The sequence below is a fragment of the Herpailurus yagouaroundi genome, unplaced genomic scaffold (genome assembly GCF_014898765.1).
Source record: "Herpailurus yagouaroundi ecotype Mexico unplaced genomic scaffold, PumYag 163, whole genome shotgun sequence".
Lineage (NCBI taxonomy): Eukaryota > Metazoa > Chordata > Mammalia > Carnivora > Felidae > Herpailurus > Herpailurus yagouaroundi.
In genome coordinates, this window is record NW_024412404.1 from 3710851 (window position 1) to 3723133 (window position 12283).

The following is a 12283-nucleotide window of genomic DNA, read 5'->3' on the forward strand; positions in this document are numbered from 1 at the left end:
TAAATAAACGTTAAAAAAGTTAAAATTATACCATCTATTGTATTAGAATCAAGCATCACCATAGCTACATCGATTCATTTACTTTTTCATCAACCTGCTCTACCTATTAATTGAATGCTTACCAGAGCATTGCAGCAGCTGCTGTAGAGTAGAGAAGAAATCACAACATCTTATGACACCAATAAGTGGAATTAAGCTGTCTCTAAGGTGAGGTCTAAGAAGACACCAGAAGAGACCTTCTGTTTCCAAAATATAAACCCCATAATTTGGCAATCCTCTATTAAAACTGCATGCTTTTGAGCTACAAAAGAATTTTCCATCTTTAAGAGTCTCCTAGTATGGGGCGCCTGGGTGGCGCAGTCGGTTAAGCGTCCGACTTCAGCCAGGTCACAATCTCGCGGTCCGTGAGTTCGAGCCCCGCGTCAGGCTCTGGGCTGATGGCTCAGAGCCTGGAGCCTGTTTCCGATTCTGTGTCTCCCTCTCTCTCTGCCCCTCCCCCATTCATGCTCTGCCTCTCTCTGTCCCAAAAATAAATAAACGTTGAAAAAAAAATTTAAAAGAGTCTCCTAGTAAAATACAAAGATACCTTAGTAGATGCTGTCATAACACCTCATACTTTAGTTATCACTATAGATAGGCCTTGGCTGATAACCTACTAAGAGTAAAACACTAAATGAATTAGCAATTATTGTGAAGGCACTGAGGAAGCAGGGTGGGGATGAGAGGAAGACATTGAGGGGAAGGTGGAAAGTTTCCAGTGGAAAACCTCACCAACCTACCCCGGCTCTGGAGTACACAGAACAGCTGAGGTAATGTGATGCAGTGGAGCAGAGCAAGTGAGCTGTGCAGTCACAGCACCTCGCTCATACTTGGGCCTGCCTGCTACATACTTAGCCACAAGACACAGGGTCAGTTGGCTCTCTGAGATTCTGTGTCCGCATCTGTAAAACAAAATAATACCACTGTATTAGGGTTCTCCAGAGGAACAGAATTGAAGGGATATATACATATACATACAGAGAGAGAGATGTATCATAAGGAATCACCTCACATGGCTATGGACACTGAGATGTCCACAAGCTGCTGGAGGCCTAGGAAAGCCAGAGGTGGAGTCCAAGTCCAAAAGCCTCACAACCAGGGAGGCCAATAGTGTCACTCCTCCTCTGAGTCTGAGGGCAAACAAAGACCGTCTCAGCTCAACAGCCAGGAAGAGAAAGCAAATTCTTTTCTTCCTCCACCTTTTGGTTCTATTCAGGCCCTCTTGGGATTGGATGATGCCACCACATTAGAAAAGACAATCTACCTTTTTCAGTCTACTGATTCAAAGGTAATCCCATTCAGAAATACCCTCACAGACACACTCAGAAAGAATGTTGAGCCAAATATCTGGGCACTCTGTGGCCTAGTCAAGTAGTCCATAAAATTAGCCATGGTAAGTTCACCCCTTGTCAGCTGGCACCTGTACGCATCTCCTTAAACCATACTTAACCTCCAAATAAAGAAAATAACATGGTCATAATTCTGTTTAACATGATACAACTATCCTGCGTTGGTGAAAATGCACCAACCCCTTCTCCAGAAAATAAGGTAAAGCCCTGGAGTGATGTTTAGTCTTCTCCTTGATTTCCTGTCACTTCAATGCCCTGAGGTAAAATTAATAATACATAAATACTATGATGTATTAAAGTGAACACATCTTATGTTACATAAGAGAGCAAGAGAGGAAAGAAAACACACATACACAAACACATTCATAACAAAGTAAGGAGAAAATACTCATGACAGTTACAGTCTTTATTTCTGAAACTAACCCTTGGTCATAGTTGGCATTTATAACCACCTTCTTCCACTAACTCAGTATGTATTCCCTTTGCCTTCAGCAAGTAACTTAGCTGGGTCGTGGTTCTTTACCTGGTGTGGTAACCTGACCCTTCATTCCTGAAGAGACTGAGCCATTAGTAGCCCTGCCTGGGTAGGCTCGTTGTAGTTTTCCATTGACCTTAATCACAGGGCATGATAATACTAAGAGAGGACTTAGGGGTCTCCTGTATACTTGACATACTTTTCTTTACCTCTATGGTACAGAAGAAACCCCATTTCCCATTGGTGTTAAGTATCAGAGACTCCAGCCAACACTGTAACTCCTCTTTTGCCTGTTGATTTAGGGCCATGAGAAGCCCACAGTGGTCAGGTGGCAGTTTTAACTTTCAGTTTAATGGGATCATTGTTTTGTCTCCTGGTAGAAGCATTCCCCCCTCTGGAACTAAGACCCGGGGGGCCAGCAGAGCAGAAGGTCATGGGAACAGGAAGTGAAAATGTTGCCAGTGGGTTATTACGGCAGTAATAGTGAATGTTCTCACTACCATTTCCACTCTTGGATTCCTGTTCGCATGAATCCTAGCTATGGAAGGAATAACACAATGTACTGGATGCTCATTCAGAGCGTATATATCCTTCTGGAGGATACCTTAGCCCTGCCAGGTACTGACACCTAGTTGGTATCTTCAAACTCAGTAACTGAGTTCCACTGTTCCATCAAACCCTCTACTTGAGGAGGAGGAGGAACATTGTTAAAACCAATGAGTGTGGGCCCACTGCCATGCTTCTTTTCCTGTGAAATAATTTCCTTTATCAAAAGCAATGCTGTGTAGAATACTGTCATAGTAGATCCTGATGATTAAATGAGATCATGCATGTTATTTTACTGTCTTAAAATCATAAATATGAATATATATCAAAAGTGTTTGATGACAGTAATATTGTCTATTTGCCAAAATGAACATTTTAGACAAAGAATGCTTTAGGAACTTATACTGTAATAGAATTTTCAGAGATGAAGATTCCTTAGAGATTACCTAGTGGCGTTCAAACTTTTTCAGGCCTGCAATCCTTCCTTCAAACAAAATTTATAAGACAGCTATTATGTAAAACAGGTAAAATTAGACTTGCTATATTTAAAAGTAGGATGGGGTGGGAGGTAGTGCAGGGAAGGAGGCAATGCTTGCCTGCCCAGTCAAGGCACTTCCCAGAATACCCCAGGATAAGTCTTCTCAAAAATGCATTGAACGAGTAATGGAACCCCCTGCCATTAATTAAGTGGCACCCAGTCACCTTTCGGCAGTTTTAGAAGGGAAAAACATCAATGCAACTATTTGGATCATACAGATTTCACAAATGTAAAATAGGGGATGAATCTTGATTTTTAAAAAAATTCTTTATGGCTAACTCAAATCATGTGTTTAGAGATTCTGTTTGTACTTTATGAATTTGGGTCAGGCTGCCTTGGCCAACATTCTGGAAACAGGGTACAGTTTCTGTCAGCTAAAGCATGGGCATTTCGCTTATTATGTCTGTCATTGTCTAGGTTTAACTTGATTTTTTTGCATTAGATTACCAGTCCACCATTACAGATTGATGCTTCAAAAGTAGTTCACTGAAGCATAAAAGGAATGATGAAACTACTAACATAAATACTACCATAAAAAAACAATTTGTAAATGAAAATAATTAATAGGATTTGTGTGCAAGTACAGATTATAAGTCTAAATGTGCTGCAATGAGTGAATCTGTGAACCACATGCATTCTCACAAGCACACTCCCCTGCCTGGTGTGCCTCTCCTGGATTCCAGATGAATGCCATAGCACATGGCATGGGAGGTTTTATTGGGAAAAGGTCAAACCTCCAGTGACAGGATCAGCATGAAGAGAAGAAGGTACTACTCCTCCCCCACGCTTCCTATCATTTGTGGAGAGAGCAGGACACGAGGAGTTTACATGCTGCTGAGACGGACAGCTGCTTAGGACATAGATGACACAGGTCCACGGGTAGTTACAATTCTCCCCTGCTTGTCATCAATCCTGAGGGTAGTCGAACTTGGGTGTAGCTCCTTCAGGCAGAGAATGGGTGAGGGTGGGTTGCAGTCCTACCTAAATAATTGTTTGAGATTTCTTATAGACGACACTGCTCACTTCGAAACAACTAAGTGGTGGACAACAATGGTGTTGAGCAAGCCAGGCTTTAGTCTTCTGTGTTAAATGTTCTGGAGTTAATTTTTGCTGATATCAGTGAAGATACCAGCGGGAAACAGATGGCAAAAGGTGGGAACTGAGGAAAGTTTAGTAAAGGAGCTATTTATAAACATGTGGGCAGAAGACATAAGGGAAGCAAGCAAGGGATGGGGAAGAATCCTGGGGCTGGCAGCAGGATGGAGGCATCACTTCTCCTAGGCCTGAGGGGCAAGGGGAGCTCATTACTAAAACCCAGAGAGAGCTGTAGCTCTGGAGAAGCTAAGGGATGGGCTGTGGTCTTGACGTCCTTTCATGTAGGAACGTACTACCTCCAACCTACAATCCTGCAGGGAAAAAATAGGGGATAATAAATGACCCTCACCTCCCTCTTCCCCCTTCTAACCTCCTGCTGGTGTTTCCACTGGCCAAATTGAACCACAGGTCAGAGGGCAGAGGATGTAGTAAATCCAGCTATTGCAATCCATAGTAGTCAGACTTCCAGGGCACAAGACCAACTGGGGAAAGAAAAGAGTATATACAAAGGGCAAACAGAATACCTACACACCAAAGAAGACAGAGCCCAATGGTAGCCCTTGAGGGGACAGCTTGAGGAGAGTAAGGAAAGTAAGGGCATGGAGTGGTTTAAAGAGAGGTAAGAGTAAGATCCTACTCTTTCAATAAATTGATCAGGGAGAAAAAGAACAAGTTTTAAAACTATCTTAAAGAGGTCTCTGGATTAGGAAAAGAGAGTATTTTCTGATTTGGAAAAGAGGCTTGGTGTTTTCATTTGAAGAGCACAAGGGTCCACTATGAAGGCAATAATTGAAGAGAGGATAACAGATATACCCAGGCCTGGAGCATAGAGTATATGGAGAGTATAGAGTCTTGAAGACAAGTTGCAGGTAGTGAACAATGTCAAAATTGTACCAACTGTTTATTGGAAACCATTACCCCTCCATAGTTAGTCCTAGAATGCATACTACTATGGTAGGTTTACTATGCCATCTCCTAAACGTGTTTTATTAGGCTTTAAAATGTTCTCACATATGATTTGAACAGATTAAGGCCCTTGATTGAAATGAGGAGACCAGATTTGAGGATTAGGTAAAGGTTAAGAAAATTAAACATATTTCAAAATTGATTAGCTATTGGAATACTTTCTAGGCTAAAACTAAATATGTAACAGAGAATGAAGGCAATTACAAATTAAAATGCATTTTATACTTTTTCTACATCTAACAATTTTAATGTATTCAAGGCTAAGATACGATGTGTTATCTAAATTCCATCTGCAGAACTTTGTGGTGTCTCAGAACCATTTAAAGGACAAATTGGAATTTTTCCAGCCTGATCTACTTAAGACTATCACAGATGTTAACAGATTGAAGACCTCAGGAATCACATTGTTTGAACTACTAACATGTCATTAATAACATTAGTGATATTTCATTTCCTGTTAAAGAACTTCATTCATACCTAAAATGAGCCAATAACACAGGCACCAAGAAAAGCAGAGTAGGCATGTTTCCCCACCATAAGAAGATGGCAGACATTTCATTGTCAGTGCTTACTGCCATATATTACCACACTAGACCATCAACATCCATCAGAGCATTATTTAGTCCTTTCCTAAATGTTTCTCAGGTACTATTTTTTAATTTATTTTATTTTTTTAATGTTTCTTTATTTTTGAGACAGAGAGAGAGCATGAGAGGAGGAAGGGTAAAGAGAGAGGGAGACACAGAATCCGAAGCAGGCTCCAGGCTCTGAGCTGTCAGCACAGAGTCCGATGCAGGGCTCAAACCCACCAGTCATGAGATTATGACCTGAGCCCAAGTCGGATGCTTAACCGACTGAGCCACTCAGGTGCCCCTATTCATTTATTTATTTTGAGAGAGAGAAAGAGAGAGAGAGAGAGAGAGAGAGAGAGAGAGAGAGAGAGAATCCAAAGCAGGCTCCAGGCTCTGAGCTGTCAGCACAGAGCCTGACATGGGGCTCGAACCCACAAACCATGAGATCATGACCTGAGCTGAAGTCGGAGGCTTAACTGACTGAGCTACCCAGGTGCCCCTGAGCTACCCAGGTGCCCCTGTTTCTCAGGTATTTAAAAGTATGGTGTCTTTTAAACATTCAAAACTTGAATTGGCAAAATTATGAAAATGCCTCTCTTCAAAAAAACTGATTCTATTTGTAACATGTGCTCCACTCAGGTTTACAGGTATATGGATGGTAATACTTTTATGAGAACAGGGGCCGATCCAACTGATCAAAATAACGGTATCAAGCTATCCCACATTTCACTGTGATGTGGTAAAAGTCAAAGGTCTTTTCAAACAATAATTGTAAACTATAAGACCCATAGGTTTCCTTTTCTCTTCCATCCTATAACAATAAGATAAAAAATGGAATTTTGCAGCCTTTGGTTAGAAGCCTTTATCTTCAAAAGAGACCTGAGAAGGAAGACTTAACTGACCTTTCCATGTAAGAAAACGCATCACCTACTGAGATTTGTCTTCCTTGTGGGCACCTCCCTACAAAAGAAGTAGGAGGCTAAAATCAGCTTCAACTTGTGCAGATTAAAAGTAACCTTCAGGCTAATGGGTTTTCAACACCACTCCTTACCGGGCAAAAAATTTTGTGTCCCATAAAATTAAATTACCTCCTCGGAAATGACTTCTCCAATAAATTACACCATTAAATATAGTAAAAAATGGAATTCCTAGAAAACAATTTTCCCCTCTCTGAGGGAACTCTCCCATCTCTGTGAAAATTGATTCCATCTTTAATGGAGTATCCATCTAGTCCAAAAAAAGGGGCACAGAAAACCTAAAAACTGTCAAAGAAATAGCAAGACAATTAAAGGCCAGAAAAATAAATCAGGTCTTTGAGGAAACTAGAACTGCAGTTTAGAGAAATCAATGCTTTAGCACTCTACCAAATGCTAAATTTAAAGAACATGGAGTGCTCTCACCTAGCAGAAGGTGACTTTTTATTTTCAGTTTCTTTGAAGTAGCTATCATAAGGAAACAATCAGATAATTAAGCATTGTAATGAGTTTGCGAGGTGGTAGTTCTTGTATTAACTCTGGCAATCACTATAAATTGACTATATTTTCACTAATTGCGGAAGTTCTAATGTAGTCCTTTTTAAATGGGGTTGGAAGTCATAAACACATTGTTGAATGACTACTCTGTATTAAGAACTAAACCAGTTTCTTTAGGGATGAAAATATCAAGACACTACAATCCACTTGAAACATTGGCCAAACATACACAAAACAAGAGAATTCATGAACATGGACTGATAGTACAAATTTTGTTCATAATTTGAACTGTGAGGCAATTGGGCACAATTCTCACGAGCCTATGCTCGTGTTCAGTTTGACCTGAAAGGCAATGGGCAAATATAAGAGGCCCATAATGAAATATTATCCTGGCAGCTATGTACAGTGTGGACTAAAGTCAAGAGAAATATAATACAAACTAATGGTAATCCTAATAATATCTAGCAGTTACAGGTGCCAGACATTGTTCTAAACATTCTCGTATATTAACGTGGTAAATCCTCACAGTAAGGCTAGGAGGCAGGCACTGTTATTATCTCATTTTACAGATGGGAAAACCAAAACATTTTTTTTTTTAAATGTCTGATTCTGGGGCGCCTGGGTGGCTCAGTTGGTTGAGCTTCCGACATTAGCTCAGGTCATGATCTTACAGTTAGTGGTTTGGAGCCCATATCTGGCTCTGTGCTTACAGATCAGAGCCTGAAGCCTGCTTCAGATTTTGTGTCTCCCTCTCTCTCTACCCCTCATGCTCTGTCTCTGTCTCTAAAAAATGAATAAACCTTAAAAAAATTGTTTAAAAATGTCTGATTTGTTTTTAATTTTTTTTCAACGTTTATTTATTTTTGGGACAGAGAGAGACAGAGCATGAACGGGGGAGGGGCAGAGAGAGAGAGGGAGACACAGAATCTGAAACGGGCTCCAGGCTCTCAGCCATCAGCCCAGAGCCTGACGCGGGGCTCGAACTCCCGGACCGCGAGATCGTGACCTGGCTGAAGTCGGACGCTCAACCGACTGCGCCACCCAGGCGCCCCAAAAATGTCTGATTTTTACAGGAAACTTTCTGCATAGCAACTTCCACGCAGGTAAATACAAGGTAGATTTTCAAAACAGGTATTGTCATTCAGAGAAGAATACGAATACTGCCATTAATATATTATTTTTTAAATACTTTTATCATTGAAAACTTCAAATGTATCCAAAATAGAAAAAGTAGTGTAATGAGCACCCTCCTCCACGTACCCAGTCTTGATTCATCTACTCTACTTTCACTCAATGACGCAAACCCCTCCTCCCTCATTATTTTGTAGTAAATGCATACATTCTATCATCCCATCAACACTAAATCTTTCAATATGTATCTCTAATACGACACTTCTTTCTCCTTCTAAACGTGACAATAACACCTTAAAATTACAGTAATTTCTCAATACCAATACAGTAAAATCTCAATACCAATCAATGATCAAGTTCCAATAATATGTCTCATTTCAGTATTTATTGAGAACTGGCTATGTTAGCATTAGATACTGCCATTTAAATTGCCTCCCCCCCCCACCCCCCTGCTTTCACTCTTACTAAAAGGAAGGAGCCTGTCTCTCTACCCGATGATTCAAAGCTCTGCTGTAAGGGGACTTCGCAGAGCTGCCCGCAGCAGCCGGGACCCAGGTCTCCGGCCGCCCCGGCCCCGCCCCTGCCTTTTCCCAGAGGGGCCCTCTTGCCGACCCGGAAGCCGCTTTGCAGATGAATCTGTTCCCCAGACCTAGACCCCGGCCCCGCCCCGGTTGCCTAGGCGACGAAAGGCCGCAACTCCGCGGCGAGTTAATGATGTCTGTGGGGACTACTCCCGGGGGAACGACCCCCGCGGCGACGACCCCGGCGGGAACCACACCGGAGTTAGAGGTACGCCGACCCTTCCCCGCACCCGCGACCCCCCGAGTGCACGCCCCGGGCCCGCAGGGTCCGCGGCTGAGGTCGGCCCCCAACGCCCGGGTTGGGAGCGCGGCACGGGATGAGGTCAGGTTGAGAGAGGGCCTAGGGCGGCGTCGGGGTCCCAGAGACAGGCGGGGATCACTGAGGCACCGCCCCGCGCCCCCGAGCCCTGCCGCAGACCGCGCGAAGTGCCCTCGGGTAGAAACTGTAGAAATAACTCCCTTGGACGTTTTCGGGTCCCCGCGACCTCACGACGGCGCGTTTCTCTTCGCTTCTCTGCACTTGAAAGGGGATCTTGGAATCTAAAATGGGCCGGTCCGTTTTTGGAAAGTGCTACTGATTTTTTTGCAATTATCACTGTTCTTACTGTTCAAAGGTCATGGAATAATAACTCTTCATTGTTGGTAGATTAATATTTGAAGGCCAGGGCTTGGTGTCTCCCTGGTTATTTTATCACTTCTCTAAATAAAGAAACACATGATAGGACAAAGGAGGGGCGCTGGAAACTCGACCTTGTGCTTATGACTTAGTTGCACAGCATCAGCTTGTAGTTAGGAAAGTTATTTAACTTCCTTGGGTCCCAGTGGTTTCCTGTGTTAAAAGAAAAAAAAAAAAATTAAAAAAAGAAAAGGTTTATCTTTAGACCCCTCCCAACACCAACTCTCAATAATAAATGGGTTTTAGGTAACTTTAATTACTCATAAGCTTAGTATGCTATGATTTTAATTAAGGACATATCTGCTTTGCCAGATATTACTAAAAAAAAAAAAAAAAGTTTAAATCTTCATGCACTGAGTCCATCATGTTGTTCTATGAAGTTTGTCTTCAGTTGTTTTTTTTTTAAGACTGAAGGTGCATAATAATGTTATAATTAACGTTGCTATGCTCAACTCTCTTATTAGTCTAAATAACATTTTTTTGTGTTCAGAAGATAAGTATTAGCTGCTATTTTATAAATGAGGAAACACGGAGTCAATAATTTAGTGCCTGGCTTCAGAGATATATACAAGTTGTTCCCAATCAAGATTCTTCTGAATACTGTATGCAGACCGCTAAAGCATGCTGGCTCTCCTATGAGCCTTTTGAAATTAGCATATATTAAAAACACATTTTAATGTGATAAACTGGTTACTAAGCTAGTTACTCCCTTGTGACCTCTAATGTAAGTAATACAGTTTCAAAAGTGGCAGAGGAAATTTCCCAATTAAATTGTGTTACTTAAATATATACAAAAACTTACTTAAGAAAATGCTCATTTGGCATTGTACACTGCATATACTTGTTTATCCATGTAGATATGTCCTTTCCAAGAAGACTGATAAATTTGGGGCTAATGAATCTGTACTTAAAAAAAAAAAAAAACAACAAATCGTTTTTAAAGATGCAAAGAAGTGCAATACTCCATGAAAAGAAAATCACCTTTTTTTTTTTTTTTTTTTGGTTGGGTCAGATGAATGAGTTAGTTATAGACCTTAGATGATTATCTGCCATGTTAGCACCTGTCAGTGGGCACATTTGTTAATTTCCTGGAGGAGCAGGTATTCCCTGTAATAAGCAATTCAGAAAATGCTCAGTCTTTTAGTTAGTAACAAACTGAAGAAATCTAGATGGAATTTGGACTCACTTAGCTGTACTCACTTAGCCTGTACTGAAAGGAACAGGCATATGATATGCTGCCTGGTAGGAATGCCATTTTCCATTCTAATGAAAGCAGAGTTCCTGTAGGTCACAGAGAAGCCAGCTGATCCATCCAGCTAGCATTCATTAGAGTGACAAGACCTGCCTGCAGTCCACTGGTGTCCACAATGTGTTTTAGGGGGCAGATGGAAAAGATGGCAAAGACCTCTCTGAGTCTGTTCCCAAGGCTACTGCTTTTCAGTTAGATACTGAAAAGCAGCTCAGCTCAGATTCTTTCCAGAGTTGATCCCCCAAGACCTAGTCCCTTATGGTGTCATTTCTAATATATTCTGTATCCAGATTGACTTAGCCAGTAGACCATCTAAGTCATCTGAGCCAAACAGTAGTGAAATATTTCCTTTTTCGCCAAGTCGATCAAAAATAAAGCATAAGCTTCCAGTAGTTTGAGGTTTCCAGACTTGTGTGTTGTCAGTACCTAGAATAAAAACAATCAATTATCCTGATCACATAGTAGGCACTCAGTAAAACATGATAACTAATTAAAATCACAGGTAGTCTCACATACTCCAAGGAAGGTACTTATCATAAACCAAAATCTATTGAGATACTGTGAACAAGCAGGCATGAGATGCAGGTCCAGGATTTTTTTTTTTTTTCTGTAAACACTGCATAAACTATTTTTGCCAACTTTTTGAATTCGACATTCCAGTTTCTTTAGTAACATGGGAGTAAATGCCTCCCTCTAGAAGATAAGACTAAATGTTTTGGAAATACCTGTGTAAATTCATAAGACTAGACAAAAATGACAAAAATCTGAAAATGTTTGCTATGTATAGATCTGAAAATGAAAGGTGTTTATAAATATTTATAAATTAAATCATAAATGAGTTTATAAATGAATACTTAGACTGTAATCATTAGTCTTTTATCAGTAGCTTGTTCATACATAAACTGACTTTCTTAGTATCTTAAAAAAAATACTGTTTAGGAAATATAATCATTTAAGTAGTATATACATAAATGGACTATACTTCAACTCACATTGGAGACCTAAAAGAAAACATAAATGATTATTGCCCAATTGCTTCTTCTGAATTATGTCTCTGAGTGTTACCCCATTCCTAATGGATGACATTTACTCAGTGCCTTCGAGACTTTATCTTACTTTATCTTACTTACTTACTCTCTTATTTTAAAAGTCCTGCTTCTCCTCTCTTCAGCTCTTTAAGGTTATGCAAGTAAACTTTAATATTTTTCTAACATATAAAGTTTTATTTTATGGGGTGCCTGGGTGGCTCAGTCGGTTAAGCGTCCGACTTCGGCCCAGGTCATGATCTCACAGTCCATGAGTTTGAGCCCGCGTCGGGCTCTGTGCTGACAGCTCAGAGCCTGGAGCCCGTTTCAGATTCTGTGTCTCCCTCTCTCTCTGCCCCTCCCCTGTTCATGCTCTGTCTCTCTCTGTCTCAAAAGTAAACAAACGTTAAAAAAATAAATTAAAAAAAGTTTTATTTTACTACAGTTACGTCTTTAACATCGCTAAAATGAATTTTTGATAGATATATTTGGTATATTTGAAATGAGGATCTAATTTTATTTTCTTCTAGACATGAACCATCAGTTATGCCAACTTCATTTACTAAATA

At 40.7% G+C, this 12283-nt stretch overlaps 1 protein-coding gene across 1 annotated transcript in view; it reads left to right on the forward strand.

Annotated features, from left to right (window-relative positions):
• Positions 1–8687: 8687 nt before the first annotated feature.
• The window catches only part of CABCOCO1 (ciliary associated calcium binding coiled-coil 1), a 126042-nt gene continuing 122446 nt past the window's right edge, over positions 8688–12283 (forward strand). Inside the window, exon 1 of the mRNA XM_040485128.1 lies at positions 8688–8972. Within this exon, the coding sequence (XP_040341062.1) occupies positions 8814–8972 (159 nt within the window). The 5' untranslated portion in view covers positions 8688–8813. The remainder of the gene's footprint in view (positions 8973–12283) is intronic.